A 23,064-nucleotide genomic window follows, 5' to 3' on the forward strand; every position below is an offset into this window, starting at 1 on the left:
AAAAAATCTTTAAAACTTAAGCCTAAAATAAGTCATAATTATTTTATGACTATATACCATCTTATTAAGAGTGAAATAAAAAATTTAAAATAAATTATTTGTACATAAAAAATAAAATATTTTAAAAAAAAGTATGACAGGCAAATTTGGATAGAAAAATATATAATAATTTAATAAAAATAAAACTAACGTGCTATAATATGTCAATTGAGTTTGTGACTCTTTACAAATTTATTTTTTGTTTTATGATCCTAGCTCTTTTTTTACACATGAGAAATTTATTTTTACGCGTATCTCTATTTTTATATATAAAAAATCTAAAGAGATTATTTTCTTTATTTTTAAAATTGTAAAGGGATATAGTGTACAAATAATACCTATAATTAATTAAAGTAATACTCCTATAATAAATATTTACACTATCACCATATATAACTTAAAAAATGAGATTACTGACGAAACTAAAAAGTAAACACAATTAATGTACTGCTACTAGTAATATAGTAGTATAAGATTCTGTACGTATTAATTAGACTCGTGTCCCCTTTCCTTTTCTGTCCTATATCTCTGCACCTCATAATACTTTCCTAACTTCTCTTCTTCTCGCTCACCCACACGTCTTCCCCGTTCACTCTCTCTTTTCTGCAAAAAATAAATTTATCATACCCATATTTCAGATTTATTCATTCATGTAAGTTTAACAGTTCTTCTATTAATTTTATCAATGGAACAGAATTTTTCATTTTCTTTTTTTTGTTCCCCTTAATTCTTGAAAATCAGAATAATTTCCTCTGGTTTTCTCACACCCTTTATTTAGCTCAAGTGACAGAAAATTGAGATCAGAATTGTCTGCTATGAGATATATTCATGCAAATTTGTTTGATTAATATTTTAACTATACAGGTTTTAATGCACAGCTACACTGGATATCAACTGAAAGCCTGAACAATTTATAGAGATTTTAGTTTTCTGTTTACTATAAGGTATGCTTTTGAGTTGTTTAGACAGTAATACATTAAGTTAAAAGGGTTGCCAAGTCTTGACTTCGAAGGCAAGAAAAGTCGATTAAAGCGAAAGGGAAACTTAGTATAAAGCTTTTATCCAATATGTTTAAAGGTTCTTAGTGTTGGCGATTTTGAGCTTTTATTCTTTTATTTGTTTCCATTCCCCTTTATTTGATTAAAATGCCAATTAGATGGATGTCGGTTTCTTTTCTTTTTTTCTCTTTTTCTTTGGCATGGTGGGTGTGGAGGTCGACGACATGATCCGTGTAGAGGTCGGGGATAAGAGTAGAAAGTTAGTAGGTAGTCGAGCGTTTTACTTTTTCTTTTGGTGTTAGTATGGTATCTTTTTATTCCTATATTGTTGTTACTACCTACTGATTGATTGCTATCTTTTGCTTCGGTTTTCTTAATATCTTGCTGTTGCTATTGCTTGCTTCCACGGCTTCTTTTCATCTTTTCTTTAAGCGACGGTCTAACCGGAACAACCTCTCTGCCCTTTCCGGGTAGGGGTAAGGTCTGCGTACACCCTACCCTCCCTGACCCCACTTGTGGGAATTCACTAGGTTTGTTGTTGTTACTTTGGCATGGTGGGTACTAATCAGCAGCATAGAAATGTTGGTTTGGGTTGTATTGTTTGAACTACATTTGCTATAATATAATGGATATCTTGTTTGTTAGATATTCCTATGTTCTTGAAAGTTTTGTAACTTGCATTTTTTCCATTAAATAGGTGATCCTGACATTTCGTTGTTGACTAATTATTTGGAGTAGTAATTGATGGCATCGCCAGACGTGCATACCCCTTGGCTATCATCAGCTGTTGAATCTTTCGGTGGATCCTTCAAGATACGCATAGAAGAAGAAGAGACAGTAGACAGCATAGAATTCTTTGAAGATCCAAGCTCTCTAGCTTGTAATCTACCTAATATTCCGAATCCCCCTTCGGCTCCCGGTAAAATTTGTTCAAAAGCCACTAATCCTCGACAACTTTCTAATTCTGATTGTGTCCCGAAAGAAGCAAAAGATACATGGGACAAGCTCTTCAAAGAAGGATATGGAGCAGACGTACATATTATTACAGACGATGGATCATTTATTCCGGCTCATTATGCCCTTCTGGTCAGTATGTTTAGTTGAATTTGTCTATCAGGTTTTGTTTGTTAATGATGCCCATTATTTATTATACTTTCTTCCTTATGATTTTCATAGAGTGTTGCATCTCCAGTGTTGGGGAATTTCCTGCAGCAATCCAAAGTAAAGAATGGTATTAGATGCATAAAAATCCCTGGGGTACCTTGTGATGCGGTCTCTGCATTCATCCGTTTCCTCTACTCAGCCTGGTATGCAGGACTTTTCACCTCCTAGCTATCTGAATCTTTAGCGAGTTTAATAAAAATGTTTTTATCCAACGTTATCATATGTTCATGATAAGAATGGGACACATAATTTTAACTTTCTTTAACGAAATAATCGAGTCAAAGGACAATGCTTACATATCATCACATATCTATGAAGATCCTCAATATCAAACTTATTTTCCTTGTACTTCTGCACACATACACATAAAGTTAAAGGAAGAATGCTCCTGGTAATATGTCACTAGAAGTTGTACTTCCTTGGGGAGGGGGGGGGGATGTTTTACCTTTCTGGATTTGCAATTTTTGTTACAGTTTTCACTCAAATTTCTAATGGCAGCTATTCATCAATTGAAATTATTTACGTCACATTTTTAACCTTATGCAGTTACGACGAAGGAGATATGAAGAAGTTTGTTCTGCATCTGTTGGTCGTATCACATGCCTACTCAGTACCATCACTTAAAAGAGTTTGCATAAACCATTTGGAACAAGGTGGGTTGAACTTGGAAAATGTGATAGATGTGCTTCAGTTAGCGAGAAGCTGTGATGCACCACGGCTTACCCTCTTTTGCATCCGTATGATTGTGAGGAACTTCAAGAACATATCATCAACTGAGGGTTGGAAAGTAATGAGACAAGCTAATCCTGTACTTGAACAGGAGCTTTTAGAATCCGTTGTTGAAGCAGATTCGGTAAGATGGTCACTGCTCTTTGTCTAGAGAATATTGCATTCTTCTTTATAATTTGAATACCCAGTGACTTGTCGCAGATTCACTGAGATGCCTTGTCATTTGGAGTAGATTGATTGGATCAAGACCAAAAAGTATGTGGAAAACAATGTGTGCTTGACTTTGTTTCATCTTTTCAATGGGAACTTTCTCCTGCTATAAAGCATGCCATTGATCTTATCATTGCTTCACTAGATATGACAATAATTATCCATCTCTAAATGTAGTACTTACACAAGCCAGCCAAAATAGCTATCTTATTTTTGTCGCACCCCTTTCTCTGAAAGATATTGTCGCACCCCTTGTTTGTGCATCCAGTTTTATATAGAAATTTACATCTACAATGAGGCACTGTGTTCGTCAGCTTATGGATGCAATCTTTTTCTTATCCAGATTTTGGTATAGCCAAAAGATTCTACATGGCCATTAATCCTGAAAATACACGCGTTGAAGATACATATAGTAATAAACATGAACTAAATGTTTGATTTATCTTGATCATTTCCTCTTGTTCCACAGTTATTTTTCGACTGGGGGGGGGGGGGGCAAATAAATTCTGTTTCTTAATTCATGTGCCTGGTTTTTAAGTGGTATGCATGAGAGTTTATTTGCGTCGTGCATGCAATTGCTAAGCAATTTGTGCTTGAGAAATAATATAGTAAACATTGAATATCTTTTGGTATGATAAGCTATAATAGAAATAGATAATCTTATTGTTCTTTTTTTTCTCCCCAGAGAAAACAAGATAGACTGAAGAAAATCGAAGAGAAAAAGGTGTATTTACAACTGCATGAAGCTATGGAAGCTCTGGTTCACATTTGCAGAGACGGGTGCCGAACAATTGGGCCTCGTGACAAGGTGCTTAAAGCAAGCCAGGCGGCATGTAGTTTCCCAGCATGCAAGGGGCTGGAGACTCTGGTCCGTCATTTCTCAAGTTGCAAAATTAGAGTTCCTGGTGGATGTGTCCATTGCAAGCGAATGTGGCAGCTTCTTGAGCTTCATTCACGCATTTGTGATGAACCTGACTATTGCAAAGTTCCTCTTTGTAGGTAAGTGAAATAATTTTTCTGGTGATATTCTGTTGGCAGAAAAACACTTATGCGGATTTTTATTCAAGAAAGAATTAAAATGCATATAGAGAGGTTTGTGAAACAGTAGATGATGACATGTCAGCTGTTGACATAAACTGCCAGAACTGTTTTTTTTTTATGGTTCGATGCCTTAGTTTGACTTAAGCAGACCGGTATTTCAAACTATTCTTCTGTTGTTACTCAGCAGCCAAACAAATGTTTCTTTGCATTAAGGACTATCTCATTGTTTATTTTTGAAGCTGTCTCTTGTTATACAACTAAAACTCTACCTCTAAAGCATCTAGATGAAGTCGGGTGATGAAAGTTAAAAAAACATCCGTCTCTAAATGTGTAACCCTACTCCGATTGGCTGTCTCTTGAGGAGGATTATAAGTTACTACTCATTTACACCACCATATTTGGTTTAAGACGGCAAATGACTGTTACGAGGTACATGGTATGCATATATTTAGCTGTTGAACATTTCTGGTAAACTTTTTGAACCCTTTAGGGATCATCACAAAATTAGAAAAGGAGGCATGTTTCGTGCAGTAGTAGTGATTCTAAATTTGAGAACAAAAATACCAGTTAAAGGGTGATCCCTATTTTCTATTGTTTGTATCATTCACTTCAATATTTGGACAGATTACAGCATAACAAATGTCATTTTATTGCTTTAGGCACTTCAAGGTGAAAATGCTGCAACAAACGAAGAAAGATGCGGCAAAGTGGAAGGTTTTAGTGAGCAAAGTGAACGCAGTGAGCCTATTCTCATCTAGGCGGGCAGATTTGTAATGACCTTTAGAATAGTAAATATGATCATGCTTATAACAACATATGGCCAATATTTTAGCTGGCCATACAAGCTGTGTAAATTACAGCTACTCATCTATCTATATCTATATCTATATCTATATCAGCATACTATATTATAAGTATGAAGACATTTAGTGAAAGTTATTTTACTAAAATATCCTTCAAAAACTGAATGACCAAATTGCCCTCCAATTTGTTTCATTTTCAGAAATCCCAAAAAAGCACACCTACATTAACGTGGGAACAATCCCCAGTCCCATTATAATAGGCTTCCTTATTTATTCCCCAAATTTTCTTACTCGTCTTATGCTCTCTTTTTATTTCTTTTTCCCTTGTATGTTTCTACTGTAATAACTCCATCAAACTGTAAGTGATTAATCATTAATAGGAATAATTTTCTGGAAGCAGTTTTGTATTTTTCATCTTCCACAGCAGTGAATGTAATGCAGGTTGTTCATCACATTTCAGTTTTTTTTTCCTTTGATCTTCTAGGAGTCTTTTTGTATTCTTTATTTTATACCCTATAAAAGTGCACATCAAATTATCCAACCACTATGTCACTTGCAAAATGAGGGCATCGCGTAGTTTTTTTTTTGAACAAGATACCAGAAAAGTATAGCAAGAGATTTTGGAAGAAGTAAGACCCTTACAGCATTTTGCTTTTTCTTTTTCCTGCAATCTTTTAATTTTGCTTGTTGTATTGACTACTACAAATATTTAATAGTATTGAAGAATGTCTTTATTAGAACAATTAGGTTCTGATTTACACTAAAATGCTTCATGTCATTAATATTCTTGCTCAAATCTTCAGCTGGCTGGTTTTATTTGCTTTTGCACTCCTCTTTGTGTGAGGCAATTATCTCTTTCAGGATGTAGAAGTAATATTTTATACCTTTCTCATTTTTGTGTGGTTCTTCTGCATCACAAGGATGCATCTACAATCCCGTGCATGTACTGTATTTGATAAAATCTTTGATTTTATTCGTATTTAATGTCTCCATTATTATTTCTTTAGTTGGACTTGTATATTTTATATATTCCTCACAATAGGAGAACAAGACAATTAATCAAGCTCTTCCATTCTGTTTGTTGCTGTTGCGACCAAAAACACTCACGCAAGTGTACGTGATCGTCAAGTAATAGAGTAGTGAGTAGAGTATCGTTCCCACAAAGACTTATGATCAACTGTTGACTGATTCAAACCCAATTTCTTTATCTACCCAAGAGATTGTTCATAAGAGAGATATGTAATTGTTTTACTACTTAACTATAAAGAATTAATCTAACCAAAGCAAGTAACCAAACAGATAGCAATCACAAGTAATGAACAATAGGAGAAGATATTCCAGGGTCACAGGTGTAATACAATCGTGTTGTGTCCTTGGCTCAAAATGACTAATCAATTTATCTAGGTTATTGATTGACAGGGTTGATATTACTCATAAGAATCTGTCGAGTTCTTACTCGCCTGTTCAAGTCAACTCAATGCCTATATGTCTATGGAATTAAGATTAACAAGAACGCATTTACAATTCCTGTATTCCAACCAAACAAGGCAATTGGGTATATGTCTATCCCAATTGCAAATCCGTTCCCCGAGGCCCAGGTTCAAGAACTTGCTCTATTTAATTCTATATGCAATCTAAAGTTCCCACTTTCGAGTTCAACTGAAGATTCGTAGATAGTATTTCACTGTTAGCTACTCAGCAAAATAATTAAGAAGAAAATTAAATAAATAACCCAATATGATAAACCAATTTTGTCAAATTAAACTTCAAACAATAACATTCATGTTTTACCCACGACCGTAGAACAATGGGTCTTAGCTGCTCATACTAGGTTCATCATAAACAAGTTCAATTTCATCACAAACAGCAAAAACAAAAGAACAAAAGAAGACTTTGATGATCAAAACTCCTCCTTGCCTCTCTATCTCCTCCTCTAAACTATGAAAAACTTGATAATTTAACCTTGGGCGAGCTTGACTTTATATAGGTTAAGTGGGTTTCTCTCCAGATTTCCAATTTTATCCCTAAATAACGTTTCTCCGGATCGGACACGCGCGAACTATTGCGCGAAGTACGGAGTTCGCGCATGACTTCGCGCGCCTCTCTTGGATTCCAGGCAGAAAAGCTCGCGAACTATTGCGCGAAGTTTGGAAGTTAGCGCGTTACTTAGCGCGCTTCAGTAGCTCGATTTTGTCCATTTTTCCGTCTCGTCCTTGCGCACACTCGACTCCTAGGGGTTGTTCTTGCTCATAAATCATTCCAATCTCCTCTTGAAAGCATCATTTAGGCTCCTCATCCTGCAATGTATACATATCACAATTAGAGCCTATTTTTCATCAATTAACCATAATATGTCATCGGAATATAATCAAGCGGAAGCATAATCAATAGCTAAATCACTTAGATTTCGCCTATTATCACCACCCCACACTTAATTCATTGCTAGTCCTCGAGCAATCAACTATACTCTCTAGAGAATCCTTCACTCAACCATTTCCTTTAACGCACTACACCTAGAACAATGTACATGTATCACGCCTAGTAGTGAACAATCCTAGCCTCAAAGCCAACTCTCAAGTGCCATGCAATATTCACACTTCCTCAAAGTACTCTACACAGAAGTCAAGACTTGCTTCTCCGTCACGATTCATATGCCCTCACAATTACATCAACAAAAACTGAGTTCAATCCATTACATTCGATTCATATACTCACATATATCAAGGAAATCACTCACTCTCACAAAAGAGGTCACATGCATGCAATTGGTACCATAAGCTTGCCCTTAATGTAAATCTCTACTAATGTAGGCTAACTCGATCCAAAATCAATTAGGACTTTTTCATGGTTGTAATGTGGGCTAAGGGAATGGTAGGATGTATTTAGGAATAGTGACTCAACCCCTAAGCACTTTAACACATCACACGAGCAAATTTTTTTAGCGCAAATTCTTCAACCCACTTCTCATTCACACACAATATCATCCCACAAATACTCCCTTCTTCTTTAAGCACTCTATTAATTCATTCCCACTAGCTAAAGCAAAACACAATGTAATCATCTCTCTTTTTTTTTTATTTTTTTTATTTTTTATGATAAGTTTATTCTTCTTGTCACTCAATTTCTGCTAGTGGTGTATTCGTTTACAACATAAGTGCACCTTTCATCCTTTTATTGGTTCCACTCAAAAGTAGCCCCACACTTATTTCCTTCTTACTTCTTTTAGCGCTCTTCTCACAATTAAAGTGCTTTAAGAAGTAAAAGGATCAAAACAATGTCAATTAAGAACAAAAGGGTATAGACTTGTAATGCGGGTGCCAAACAAAAAGTCTGAAGGCTCAAAAGGGTTAACTAGGGACATATTTTATTTGTAATAAGCAATTAAGCTCAAAAAGGTCAAAGAAAGCCTAACATCATTTTTCAAACCGAGCATCACCTCAAATTTCGCTTCAACTCACATACCGGGCAAGTTCTAGACACAAGTACAATACATGGACTACACAAATACTCACCACACATGGCATATGACTCATTCAGATCAGCTCATCAAGACACTCCATTACGAGCATTCAATTCAGTACAAACATACAAATTAAGGCACTTTCAGTGAGATTCAACAATTAGGACTAAGCGTTACACTCTAGGGTCTATTGTGTTCAGGTGTGTCAATGCTATGAGTTCTCTTTCAATTTTATAGCTCGTAGCCCATTACCCTAATCTACAAATCAAAAAGAAAACAAAAACAAAAATAAAAACTACCTATGCCTGGTTCAAGCTAAACCCTTGGAAAAGAACCGCGGCTTAAAGAAAAACCAAGGGGGAATTGCTACACTACCTAAAAAAATTAAAAAATCTTTTTGTCGTTTTCTTTAGACTCACTTCCCTCAAAAAAGTCGTCTAAAAGATCCGTCATCAGGAAGAGCCTATAATTTTTCTTTTCAGTTTTTTTTTTAAATTAGTGAAACTACTCCTTCTTAACAAAAACTATCAAGTCAACATGAGACAAACAAAATAACCTGGCAATTTGTACAATTATATACAACATACAATGAAGGAATCCCCCACCCCACACTTAAAAAGAAGACATGTCCCCATGGCTTAAAATTGAAAAGAGCAGTGAGGTAAAGAGACTTCCCTGGAGCTTCACTCTTGATCAGACACGGTTTCGGGGTTCACGTTGCACGCACGCCCCAAACCTCGCAGCCAACCCATGAATTTCTTTTCCGACTTGACTTGTCGGTCAGCTATCGCGTCCACACGAGTGCTCAAATCATGCATGGAAGTGCGTATATCAGCCACCTCCTATTCCAATGTGGTGGACCGGGATACTCTGGCACTTCTTGAAGAGGATGCTGCGCGTGACCGTGCTGCAGCTGATTTTCTGGGCGCTTGAGCCAGTGCTTCTCCCTCCACATCCATTTGCTCTTCCTCCTCCGAAGCATCCGAACCACTTTCATCCTCTCTACCTGCCTCTGCTGCTGAGGTTGCTTCCGTGGTGTTCGGTCCAGGTCGGATCTTGTGGCTTTTTCGTACCAGCCCGTCCACATGAATGTTTTCAGGCACCTTCACATTCTTGTAAAGCCTAGTCAGCAAAGGTGGGAAAAAGAAACCATACTGGCGTTGGGGGCATCAGATAAACATCTCGTCGTGGATCACTTTGGCCATGTCGAAGGGAAGACCCTTGATGAAATACCAAATCAACGCAGCCCGGGGTATATTCACCTCCGTAGTATTTGTAGGGTGGATAAGGCGACTGTTGATCACATACAGCCAGCTCTTCACCTCTTGAGTTAAGACGGATGAATGGAACTTCTCTCCATGTTCTAGCCACTCTACCATTTTTCCTGGTTCACAAATTTCATCAAAGAAGCGCTCCCACTTGGCATCGGTTGGATTGCGCCCATATTCATAAAAGTCCGTGTTCTCAGGCAGAGGGCCCGACAGTTGATAAACTGTGCGTATCGCCTCAACGGAGGCATCTACCGCCTTACGGCGCACTGTGACCACATGGTTGACATGCTCGGGTAGATTGGCATAGAATTCTCGTACCACCATTACATTAGCCTCCCCTGGCTCGTCAATGAAAGCTTGCAAACCCCACTCCATCAACTCATTGAACATGTGGGGGCATCGTTCCTTGACCTTTTTGATGTTGATGCCCCTTTCCGCAATTGCTTTCTTAGCCGCCTTCTCTGTAAAACGGGTATGAGCCTCAAGGGAGACAAATTTGTTGCTGTCATAGGAGCGTGCTGGAGCTGCCCTTTGGCGGCTTGATGATGGACCCGTGGCTTGGCGCTTTTTCATTGGTGCCATAATACCTGCAAAACGTGGACACATTAGCTCAACCCAACAAAAGTAGTGTGACTTGCTGCGGTTACTCAGACTTCACACGCAAAATTGGTCACAACTACATAATCATGCTCATTAAGGCCTTTCCACAAACACCTTATGGGCATTAGGCTCTCACAGTTTTTTCTAAGGGTCTTGCAACAAAGGCTTCCCACAAAAGTTCATCCATAACCCAATTCAAGTACTTCCCACCCCACACTTACAACAAACTAACCCCACAATATATTTTACCAAGTTTGAAACTCAAATCACAAAATACAACTACATTCATGGCATAAACTACAACAAGAAACTTAAATTCTGAAAATAGAAAGAGAAAAAGAAAGAAAACTAAAACTAGAGCTCATACCTTGTTAGAATTTGTGCGGTAGGGTGATGCTGCTAATGATTTTAGGGAAGGAGACCATGAGATATGAGATGAGTGCTGGAAGTTATGAGAGTTTGGGGGTTTCGTTGGTTTGGGAGAGATGATAGTGTTTTGGGGGTATTGGGTTTGGTTTAATAAAAGGGGAAGGGGTATGAACCAATAGCCTATTTAAATTACAAAAACAAAAGAAACAAAAAGAAAAACGAAAAACAAAAAGAAAATAACATGCTTGAAAAGTTCCAGGCTGAGAGGCTCGTCCAGGCGCGCAAACAAGTGCGCGATATATGTAGTTCGCGCGATACTTCACGCGTATGGTGAGTCCCAGGCAGAAAGTCTCGCGAACTTCTGCGCGAAGTTTATAGTTCGCGCGATAGTTCGCGCGTATGGTGAGTCCTAGGCAGAAAGTCTCGTGAACTTCTGCGCGAAGTTTATAGTTCGCGCGATTCAGTTAGAGTTCAGGCAGAAAGGTTCGCGAACTTCTGTGCGAAGGGAGCGCGAAGTGCGCTCCTGGGCATTTATTTTTGCAATTATTGTCACCTACTTTACTCCTGGTTGATGGTCCTTTCACCTGCCCTTCGTCGCATGCATTTGTTAGTAAGTTAGAGCTTAAAATCAAACACTACTACTATCGTTGGGTTGCCTCCCAACCAGCGCCTTATTTAACGTCGTGGCACGATGATTACACATTCCTTTAAGCATCCTTCAAGTCCACTGAGGTCTTGTGACGTGCAAAATCACCACCCCAGTAATGTTTTATCCGTTGACCGTTAACCAAGAAAGTGCCAGTGGAACTCATGTCTCTCAACTCCATAGCTCCATGAGGCTTACGCTGACCACAACAAAAGGGCCCGACCAACGAGATTTAAGCTTTCCAGGAAAAAGTTTCAACCTAGAATTGAACAACAGAACTTCTTGCCCTGGCTCGAACTCTCGATATTGAATGTGCTTGTCATGCCACCTCTTAGTCTTTTCTTTATACAATTTGGCATTCTCATATGCACGTAATCGAAACTCCTCGAGCTCATCGAGTTGCAGTAACCTCTTCTCTCCAGCTAAGTGACCATCCATGTTTAGCTTCTTTATTGCCCAATAGGCCTTGTGCTCAAGTTCTACGGGCAAGTGACAAGCCTTCCCATACACCAATCTATACGGAGAAGCACCTATGAGAGTTTTGTATGCTGTCCGATACGCCCACAATGTGTCGTCTAACTTTCTGGCCCAATCTTTTCTATTTGCACTCACCGTTTTCTCAAGAATTTGCTTGATCTCTCTGTTTGAAACCTCCACTTGACCACTCGTCTGGGGATGATAAGCAGTGGAGACCTTGTGCTTGACCCCGTACTTTGCAAGGACATTGTTTAACAGTTTGTTGTAGAAATGCGTACCTCCATCGCTGATCAACACTCTGGGAGTTCCAAAGCGTGTGAAGATATGCTTATTGACAAGCTTACCACTACCTTTGCATCATTAGAGGGCAGAGCAATGGCCTCCACCCACTTAGACACATAATCAACTGCCACCAAGATGTATCTATGACCGTTCGAGTATGGAAAAGGTCCCATGAAGTCAATTCCCCAAACATTGAAAAGCTCCACTACCAGGATGTTTTGTAGCGGCATATCGTGCTTCTTAGTGATGGTCTCGGTTCTTTGGCACCTGTCACACATTTTAACAAAGGTGTGTGCATCCCTAAACAATTTCGGCCAATAGAAACCTGATTGTAGCACTTTTTGGGCGATCCGGTCTCCACCGTGATGACCTCCGTATGAGGAGGCGTGACAACTATGAAGTATGACACTCATCTCCTCCTCAGGAACACATCTCCGAACCAACTGGTCTGCACATAACCTGTATAAGAATGGCTCATCCCACATGTAAAGCCTCACATCATGCAAGAACCTTCGTCTATTGTCTGGTGTCAATTCTGGTGGCGTCACCCCACTTGCAATAAAGTTCATATAATCTGCATACCACGGTTTTGTACTTGAGGTGATTGCCAATAACTGCTCATCGGGGAATGTTTCTTTGATTGCATCCCCTTCAGCTACATGGTTCCGATTTTCTAATCTGGACAAGTGATCAGCCACTTGATTCTCTGTTCCCTTGCGGTCTCAGATCTCTAAATCAAACTCTTGCAGCAATAGGACCCACCGAATCAGTCTCGGCTTGGCATCCTTTTTCTCAAACAAGTACCTAATGGCTGAATGATCTGTGTAGACGATGACTTTGGTTCCCACAAGATATGATCGGAAATTGTCAAACGCCCACACCACTGCAAACAACTCTTTTTCAGTTACGGTGTAGTTCATCTGAGCTGGATTCAGAGATTTGCTCGCATAGTAAATGGAGTGGAATATCTTATTTCTCCTTTGCCCCAAGACAACACCAACAACCACGTCGCTAGCAACGCACATCAACTCGAATGGCTGCTTCCAATCCGGAGCAATTATGATTGGTGCAGTAACCAACCTTCCTTTCAGCTCTTCAAATGCCTTCAGACAGGCATCATCAAATTTGAAGGCGACATCTTTCTCAAGCAACTTGCACAAGGGAGAGGAAATTTTCGAGAAATCTTTAATGAAACGACGATAAAAACCTGCATGGCCCAAGAAACTGCGAATGCCTTTGACAAACATCGGTGGAGGCAATTTTTCAATCGCTTCCACCTTTTCCTTGTCCACCTGCAAACCATCTTTGGACACCTTGTGCCCCAGGACTATACCTTCACGTACCATGAAATGGCACTTTTCCCAGTTTAGCACCAAGTTAGTCTCTTCACACCTAGCAAGTACTTTATCAAGGTTCATCAAGCAGTTATCAAAAGAGCATCCAAACACAGAAAAATCGTCCATGAATACTTCCACAAACCTTTCAACCATGTCAGTAAAAATGGCTATCATACACCTTTGAAAAGTCGCATGTGCATTACAAAGACCAAAAGGCATTCGCTTGAACGTATACGTGCCATACGGACACGTAAAAGTGGTCTTCTCTTAGTCCTCTAGGGCTATAGCAATCTGATTATACCCCGAGGAACCATCTAAGAAGCAATAGTACTCCTGGCCAGCTAATCTATCAAGCATTTGGTCAATAAAGGGGAGGGGAAAGTGGTCCTTCCGGGTGGCATTGTTCAATTTTCTATAATCAATGCAAATTCTCCACTAGGTGACAGTTCTTGTCGGTATCAAATCATTATTCTCATTAACTACTACAGTCATCCCCCCTTTTTTGGGTACACATTGAACGGGGCTCACCCATTTGCTGTCTGAGATAGGGAATACAATACCTGCATCGAGCCACTTAATCACTTCTTTTCTTACCACCTCTTTCATGATTGGATTGAGTCGGCGTTGCTGCTCTACACTGGGCTTGTGTCCATCCTCCATGAGGATTTTGTGCATGAAGAAGGCTGGACTAATGCCCTTAATGTCAGACATAGTCCACCCAAGTGCTCGCTTGTGCTCACATAGCACTCTCAACAGCTTTTCTTCCTGCAATTTAGACAAGTCAGATGAAACAATAACAGGTAAAGTGTCAGAGTTGCCCAAATAAGCATATTGCAGGTGAGGTGGAAGGGGTTTAAGTTCCAATTTTGGGGCTTCCTCGATTGATGGCTTTGGAGGAGGCCCCTCTGGTCTATTCAAAGGCTCGAAGGGGTGTATCCCTTGCAGGTACGCACAAGATGTATCAAGGATGTGCATAATCTCCTCAACCTCCTCATCAGCCCCCAGGTTATCAAGTAACATAAGTGCTTTCTCTAGAGAATTGTCTAGATATACACTAGGATAACGAATCTGCTCATCGGCCTCAACAACAAATATCATTGAGAGCTCCTCATAGTGTCGGGGAAGTTGGATTGCTCTGTAGACATTAAAAACTGCTTCCTCGTCATCTACCCGCAAAATCATCTTTCCCTCTCTCACTTTGATAATTGCATCACTGGTAGCTAAGAGAGGTCGCCCCAATATAATCAGAACCAGTTCATCAGCCTCATAGTCAAGGATAATGAAATCAGTCGAGAAGATAAATTTCCCAATCTGCAGCAACACATCTTCAATCACCCCTTCAGGGTGTGCTATCGATCTGTCAGCCAGTTGCAACATCACAGTAGTTGACCTTGGAGCTCCCAGACCCAATTGTTTGAACAAAGATAGGGGCATCAGATTTATGCTTGCCCCCAAATCACATAGAGCACGACCTACATCCACATTACCAATACGCACAGGAATCGTAAAGCTGCCAGAATCCTTAAGCTTTTGAGGGAGCTTATTTTGGACCCTAGAAGTGCACTCCTCAGTAAGTGCAACTGTCTCAAAGTCAGCTAATTTTCTCTTGCGAGCTACCATATCTTTTATGTATTTAGCATACTTTGGAATTTCCCAAAGCACATCAATGAGTGGAATATTCAATTGAACCTGGCTCAACATAGAGAGGAATTTTGTGAACATGCGATCGTCATTCTTTTTCTGCAATCTCTGGGGAAAAGGTGGTGGTGGTCTAGGGGCCTCCACGGGCTCTGGAGCTTCCGCAACATTCTTTTGATCTTGAGCACTTTAGGGATCAACTCTCCCTCAGGTATGGGCTTGTCTTTCTTTTTCTTTAGCATTTCCTCTAGCTCCCTCCCGTTTCTAAGTGTAACTGCATTCACTTGAGGGTTCTTTTCTGTATCACTGGGGAGAGCGCCTGCAGGTCTAGTGTTTTGAGTTGTTGTTAACTACCCCATTTGCCTTTCAAGATTTCTAAAGTCGGTCCTGAGTTACTGATTGTCAATCAATAACTTCTTTAGTAGATCATTGGTACTCTCTTCCATTTGTTGGGGTGGTCTCTGAGGCTGATTGAAATTCCCTTGGGGTCTATGCTGATTCTGATTCTGCTGATTTCCACCCCATGAGAAGTTGGGATGATTCCTCCAGTTAGGATTGTAAGAATTCCCGTATTGTGCCTGCTGATTTGGTGGACCTCTGTTCTGTTGCCCCACATAATAGATGGACTCTGGATTCGTGGGGCACATATCACTCATATGATTGTCACCACAGAGTTCGCAACAAATATTCATCTGTTGTACGTGTTGCATTGTTTGTGGTTGTTGCATTGTCATCCGAGTCATCTGATTGGCCAACTTTGCAATGTCGGCTCTCATGGCTGATACTTCGTCTAACTCAAGTAACCCAACTGATTTTTGCTTAACTGCTTTTCGTGAATCACCCTCACCTTGCCAGTTATTATCATTAGTAGTGAAGTTATGCAGCAAGATTTGGATTTCACTGTACGGTCTGGCCATGCAACTACCCCCACAAGCGGAATCAAGATTCATCTTCGAAGCATCATCTAATCTATCTACAAAAGTGTGACCCAATACTTCATCCGTCTGACAATGATGAGGACAGTCTCTGAGCATCTTCTTGTACCTTTCCCATGCTTGACGCAGTGTCTCGCCCTCTCGTTGTTCAAACCCAAGAATTTGACTCCTCAATACCTTTGTTTTCTTAGTGGGGAAGAACTTGATTAAGAGTTTCCTTGCCAGATCATCCCAAATACGGATTGAATTTGCTGGCTCTTTATTCAACCACTCCTTAACTTCCCCAATCAGTGAAAAGGGGAAGAGTGTCAGTCTGACATAGTCCTTTGAAACGTTCGGATAGTTGTAGGTATCCGTAATTTCCAAGAAATTCTGAATGTACCTCTGCGGGTCTTCATGAGATAAACCCACAAACAACCTTGTGGATTGGATCAGCTGCACCATGTATTGTTTCAGCTCAAAGTGTCCAGTGATGTCAGGCTTCACAATAGCCTGAGTCATATTAGCCAGAATGGGCCTTGCGGCTTCAATCACCGCGCGTTCTTCATTACCCGCCATATCAATTGGCTGTGGTTGAACTTCGATGTCCAACTCTCTTTCAAATCTGGTTCTCGCGTCCACCTCCCTCCTCAACCTGTGAAGTGTTCGCTCAATTTCGGGATTAAAAAGAAGGAGGTTGTTTGCGCTTCTACTTCTTCGCATTCAATAGAAATTCATGTATTAGCACAAACAAAGTGAACTGACGTTAAAAGTCGAATAAATAAGTAATAAAAGCTCAAGTCAGTCAAGTAGCTAATTTCTAAGTCCCGGGCAACGGCGCCAAAAACTTGTTGCGACCAAAAATACCCACGCAAGTGCACGTGATCGTCAAGTAATAGAGTAGTGAGTAGAGTATCGTTCCCACGAAGACTTATGATCAACTGTTGACTGATTCAAACCCAATTTCTTTATCTACCCAAGAGATTGTTCATAAGAGAGATATGTAATTGTTTTACTACTTAACTATAAAGAATTAATCTAACCAAAGCAAGTAACCAAACAGATAGCAATCACAAGTAACGAACAATAGGAGAAGATATTCCAGGGTCACGGGTGTAATACAATCGTGTTGTGTCCTTGGCTCAAAATGACTAATCAATTTATCTAGGTTATTGATTGACAGGGTTGATATTACTCATAAGAATCTGTCGAGTTCTTACTCGCCTGTTCAAGTCAACTCAATGCCTATATGTCTATGGAATTAAGATTAACAAGAACGCATTTACAATTCATGTATTCCAACCAAACAAGGCAATTGGGTATATGTCTATCTATCCCAATTGCAAATCCGTTCCTCGAGGCCCGGGTTCAAGAACTTGCTCTATTTAATTCTATATGCAATCTAAAGTTCCCACTTTCGAGTTCAACTGAAGATTCGTAGATAGTATTTCACTGTTAGCTACTCAGCAAAATAATTAAGAATAAAATTAAATAAATAACCCAATATGATAAACCAATTTTGTCAAATTAAACTTCAAACAACAACATTCATGTTTTACCCACGACCCTAGAACAATGGGTCTTAGCTGCTCATACTAGGGTTCATCATAAACAAGATCAATTTCATCACAAACAGCAAAAACAAAAGAAGAAAAGAAGACTTTGATGATCAAAACTCCTCATTGCCTCTTGTCTCTCTATCTCCTCCTCTAAACTATGAAAAACTTGATAATTTAACCTTGGGCGAGCTTGACTTTATGTAGGTTAAGTGGGTTTCTCTCAAGATTTCCAATTTTACCCCTAAATAACGTTTCTCCGGATCGGACACGCGCGAACTATTGCGCGAAGTATGGAGTCCGCGCGTGACTTCGCGCGCTTCTCTTGGATTCCAGGCAGAAAAGCTCGCGAACTATTGCACGAAGTTTGGAAGTTAGCGCGTTACTTAGCGCGCTTCAGTAGCTCGATTTTGTCCATTTTTCCGTCTCGTCCTTGCGCACACTTGACTCCTAGGGGTTGTTCTTGCTCATAAATCATTCCAATCTCCTTTTGAAAGCATCATTTAGGCTCCTCATCCTGCAATGTATACATATCACAATTAGAGCCTATTTTTCATCAATTAACCATAATATGTCGTCGAAATATAATCAAGCGGAAGCATAATCAATAGCTAAATCACTTAGATTTCGCCTATTATCACCTATCAAAAGTTAAATTTGAAAACTACCAGATATATAATTTTTTCTTATATAATATAGTGTTAAAATTTTCATGAAGTACTAAAATATCAACCTGGCGATATTTTACACATGATCACCATGCTCAGTTTCATAATACTGTTATATTTATACAATTCAATTAATATTTTTCTTTTGTCAAATTCACATATGAAATGACTCATAGTTTTAAAACAAAGGACACATGTATGTGTAATTAGGTTTTATATACATCAATTAAATATTTTAGCAAATATTATTTTATACAAAATAGTAACTCTACTTTTGCGTAGGTGTATATCATGATATCCACAATAATCTACTAGCTAGCCACATACATTGAACGAATTTCTGTACAACTTCTACGAACTACTACTTTCATTCGATAGAAACTTCATGATATGTATGTGACTGTAAAAAGGAGGAGGATACAGTTTCTTCAAAATGACAAAAACTTTAAGACGTGAAATATTTGCAAAACACAGTCGATGTTGCTCAAATTCACTTATAAGTTATGTGTTGTTGACATAAAAAAATAAAATATAGTGAAAGTACTCGATTAATTGTAAGAGTTGCATAATTGGAATCGGACAATTCTTATCAAATTCATTTAAAAGCAAATTTTCAATATGATTGTGCTTTGCGATGACAATAAATATCGATATAATAAGTTCACATTCATCAACTTGAGCTTGCATTTTTCCCTTCAACTTCTATCACACATGTATTATTATACTTTTAAAATATTTGTACCAATTAGTATGAGATACACGTGCAACACAAGTGTCTAAGAACTAGTTATATTAAAAGCATGAAGCCCATAACTTAAAAATCAAATTACAAAATTACCCTTGACTTAATTTCCTTTTTATCAACTTAAGTAAATACCCTTTTTTTATTAATAAAAAGTAATGCCTACCAAGTAAACCAACGCTTCATACGCCTCTTTTGAAGAATACTACGAAGAGATGCCACCTTTTAGTTTACTCTCCAGAAAAATAAAAAATTCCTATATCTTTCTCAAATAATTATAGAAGTGGAAACTCTTTAACTGAAAAGTTAAATTACTAAACTGCCCGTCTAATTAATCCAATTACCCTATTTATAAAAACTAAAAAGATAAACCATGCCAACGGACCCTAACCAAAGGTTCATACCCTTTCACTAATGATCACAACCATTCCAAAGTTTCACCAAGGGATCCTATTTTTAGTTTCTAATGTGATGCCTTTTCAAATAAGAATACGAACATTATTGCTTAGATTTTTAAAATGAGAACGAAGCCTTCATTATTGTTTCTTGCTTATTCACTCTGTATTTACTTTGGACGGGATTGTCTTGAAATTAAAATAGGTATGATCAGATTTAACTCATTATTTTTCTTATTTATTCTGGTAAGCTTTTGGTTAGATACTTTATTTAATGTTTTTAAGTTACATTACTTATTTATTTTGAAAGTTAGAAATAATAATCAAATTGGCCTACTATAATTATTATTTAATAATATTTTAAGTAATCTAAATATGCTACTTATAAAAATATTAAATAATTAAGGAAGAAAAAGAATTGTTGCGTCCTTCCTCTGAAAGTTGTGGGGTTCATCCCATAAATCAAGGAAGAAATCTTCCTTCCTTGATTAGTAGCAGCCCACGTTTCTTTATGCATTTGTCAAATATGGCAGACGTGCAGATGAAAAATGTCAAGCATAGTAAGCGAGGTTCTGCCTATAAAAGGAGAGCTTCCGCTCTCATTTTATACACCAATCTCAGAGGAAAAATATATCTGAGAGTTAGAAAGAAAGAATGAGGTTTCATAGACAAGGTATAAGAAAATATTCTGTGAGAAAAATAGAGAGTGAGTGATATTGTAGTGAGATGGAATATTAAAAGAGGGTTATTTTTTTTGAGTGTTGTAGTGGTCTTTTGAATATTTTACTCGGGTCTACAAAGTGTAAAATTTCTTGCTATAGTTATATCCGTTGCTCTTCTCAGGGCCGTGGTTTTTTCCCTTATTCAAAAGAGCTTTCCACGTAAAAATCTTGGTGTCTTTGTTACTCTTTTATTCTTGTTAATTACCGTATCTCGGTGCTACGTTATTATTCCGCTTTTATTACCGTGAATATTATTTTTGTAGGGGGTTTATTCCCAACAACTGGTATCAGAGCACAGGTTCTGCTCGTTCACTGAAATACTATTCACTGTCGGTAGTACTATACTCGGTGAAAAATAAAAATGTCCGGAGTAAAGTACGAAGTAGCAAAATTCAACGGAGATAACGGTTTCTCAACATGGTAAAGAAGGATGAGAGATCTGCTCATCCAACAAGGATTACACAAGGTACTAGATGCTGATGCTAAAAAGCCTGATACCATGAAAGCTGAGGATTTGGCTGACTTGGATGAAAGAGCTGCTAGTGCAATCAGGTTGCACTTATTAGATGATGTGGTAAATAACATCATTGATGAAGACATTGCACGTGGAATTTGGACAAGGTTGAAAAGTCTATACATGTCCAAAACGTTGACAAATAAATTGTACCTGAAGAAGCAGTTATACGCCCTACACATGGGTGAAGGTACAATTTTTTTGTCACATTTAAATGTATTTAACGGACTAATCACACAGCTTGCCAATCTCGGAGTAAAAATCAAGGAAGAAGATAAAGCCATCTTGATATTGAACTCGTTGTCATCTTCGTACGATAATTTGGCAACAACCATCCTGCACGGTAAGACTACTATTGAGTTGAAAGATGTTACATCGGCTCTTCTACTCAATGAAAAGATGAGAAAGAAGCCTGAAAATCAAGGGTAGGCTCTAATCATAGAAGGTAGAGGCAGGAGTTATCAAAGGAGTTTGAGCAACTATGGTAGATCCGGAGCTCGTGGGAAGTCAAAGAACTGATCTAAATCAAGAGCCAGAAATTGCTACAACTGTGATCAACCAGGTCACTTCAAAAGAGATTGCCCAAATCCAAGGAAGGGCAAAGGTGAAACCAGTGTCCAGAAGAATGACGACAACACAACCGCCATGGTGCAAAATAATGATAATGTTGTCCTCTTTATAAATGAGGAAGAGGAATGCATGCACCTGTCAGGTCCAGAGTCGGAATGGGTGGTTGACACAACGGCATCTTACTATGCCACACCGGTAAAAGATCTTTTTTGCAGATATATAGCAGGTGATTTCGGCACAGTGAGAATGGGTAACACAAGTTACTCAAAGATTGTGGGGATTGGTGACATTTGTATCAAGACAAATGTCGGATGCACATTGGTTCTAAAGGATGTGCGGCATGTACCTGATTTGCGGATGAACTTGATCTCGGAAATTGCTTTAGACCGAGATGGATACGAGAACTATTTTGCAAATCAAAAGTGGAGACTCACTAAGGGATCATTGGTGATTGCAAAGGGAGTTGCTCGTGGCACGTTGTACAGGACAAATGTAGAAATATGCCAAGGTGAATTGAACGCGGCACAAGATGAGATTTCTGCAGATTTGTGGCACAAAAGAATGGGTCATATGAGCGAGAAGGGATTGCAGATTCTTGCCAAGAAATCACTTATTTCTTATGCCAAAGGTACAACGGTAAAACCTTATTACTACTGTTTCTTTGGTAAGCAGCATAGAGTCTCATTTCAGACATCGTTTGAAAGAAAATTGAATATACTTGATTTAGTATATTCTGATATTTGTGGCCCAATGGAAATTGAATCAATGGGCGGTAACAAATATTTTGTTACTTTTATTGATGATGCTTCACGAAAATTATGGGTTTATATTTTGAAAACCAAAAATCAAGTGTTTCAAGTTTTCCAGAAGTTTCATGCTCTAGTAGAAAGGGAGACGGGTCAAAAGCTAAAGCGTCTCCAAAGTGACAATGGAGGTGAGTACACTTCAAGGGAATTTGAAGAGTACTATTGAAGTCATGGGATTAGACATGAAAAGACAGTTCCCGGAACCCCACAACACAATGGCGTAGCGGAGAGGATGAACCGCACCATTGTGGAGAAGGTGAGAAGCATGTTTAGAATGGCTAAACTGCCTAAGTCATTCTGGGGTGAAGCAGTTCAGATAACCTGTTACCTAATCAATAGGAGTCCATCAGTTCCGTTGGCGTTTGACATCCTAGAGAGAGTTTGGACCAACAAGGAGGTGTCCTACTTGTATCTGAAGGTGTTCGGTTGCAGAGCTTTTGCATATGTACCAAAAGAGCAGAGAACAAAGCTGGATGATAAATCTGTTCCCTACATATTTATCGGATATGAAGATAAAGAGTTCGGGTACAGATTGTGGGATCCTTTAAAGAAGAAGGTCATCAGAAGCAAAGATGTAGTCTTCCGAAAAAGTGAAGTTGGAATTGCTGCTGATATGTCAGAAAAGGCGAAGAATGGTATAATTCCTAACCTTGTTACTATTCCTTCTACTTCTAACAATCCCCCAAGTGCAAAAAGTACGACCGATGAGGTTGCCGAGCATGGGGAGCAACCTGGTGAGGTTATTGAGCAGGGGGTGCAACTTAATGAAGGTGTCGAGGAAGTGGAGCACCCCACTCAGGAAGAAGAACAACCTCAACCTCTGAGGAGATCAGAGAGACCAAGGGTAGAGTCATGCAGGTACCCTTCCACAGAGTATGTCCTCATCAGTGATGAGGGGGAGCCAAAAATTCTTAAGGAGGTGCTGTCCCATCGAGAAAAGAATCAGTGGATGAAAGCCATGCAAGAAGAGATGGAATCTCTACAGAAAAATGGCACATACAAGTTGGTTGAACTTCCAAAAGGTTAAACACCACTCAAATGCAAATGGGTCTTTAAACTCAAGAAAGATGGAAATGGCAAGCTGGTCAGATACAAAGCTCAATTGGTGGTTAA

General features: G+C 38.9%; 1 protein-coding gene across 5 annotated transcripts; it reads left to right on the forward strand.

Moving 5' to 3' along the window:
* The first annotated feature begins 539 nt into the window (after window positions 1–539).
* Window positions 540–5,375, forward strand: LOC107785856 (BTB/POZ and TAZ domain-containing protein 3-like). 5 transcript variants are annotated; one of them, XM_016607249.2, is made up of 7 exons: window positions 556–691; window positions 904–983; window positions 1,735–2,123; window positions 2,214–2,344; window positions 2,748–3,054; window positions 3,826–4,139; window positions 4,841–5,375. In XM_016607249.2, exons 3-7 carry the CDS (start codon window positions 1,782–1,784, stop codon window positions 4,953–4,955), a joined length of 1,209 nt encoding a protein of 402 aa, XP_016462735.1. In that variant the 5' UTR covers window positions 556–691; window positions 904–983; window positions 1,735–1,781; the 3' UTR covers window positions 4,956–5,375. The 5 variants fall into 5 exon arrangements, with proteins under 5 accessions (XP_016462755.1, XP_016462735.1, XP_016462743.1 ...); XM_016607257.2 differs by having other exon boundaries at window positions 1,776–2,123; XM_016607269.2 differs by lacking the exon at window positions 904–983 and having other exon boundaries at window positions 540–691; window positions 1,776–2,123.
* The last annotated feature ends 17,689 nt before the right edge of the window (window positions 5,376–23,064 follow it).

Source organism: Nicotiana tabacum, chromosome 5, assembly GCF_000715075.1.
Source record: "Nicotiana tabacum cultivar K326 chromosome 5, ASM71507v2, whole genome shotgun sequence".
In the NCBI taxonomy this organism is placed as follows: domain Eukaryota; kingdom Viridiplantae; phylum Streptophyta; class Magnoliopsida; order Solanales; family Solanaceae; genus Nicotiana; species Nicotiana tabacum.

Excerpts from the sequence above, each read along its gene's own strand:
- LOC107785856 (XM_016607269.2), top strand. The coding sequence starts at position 1,782 with ATGGCATCGCCAGACGTGCATACCCCTTGGCTATCATCAGCTGTTGAA. Across the intron at positions 2,345-2,747 it reads CGTTTCCTCTACTCAGCCTG|TTACGACGAAGGAGATATGA; the intron begins GTATGCAGGACT and ends AACCTTATGCAG. Across the intron at positions 4,140-4,840 it reads TGCAAAGTTCCTCTTTGTAG|GCACTTCAAGGTGAAAATGC; the intron begins GTAAGTGAAATA and ends TTATTGCTTTAG.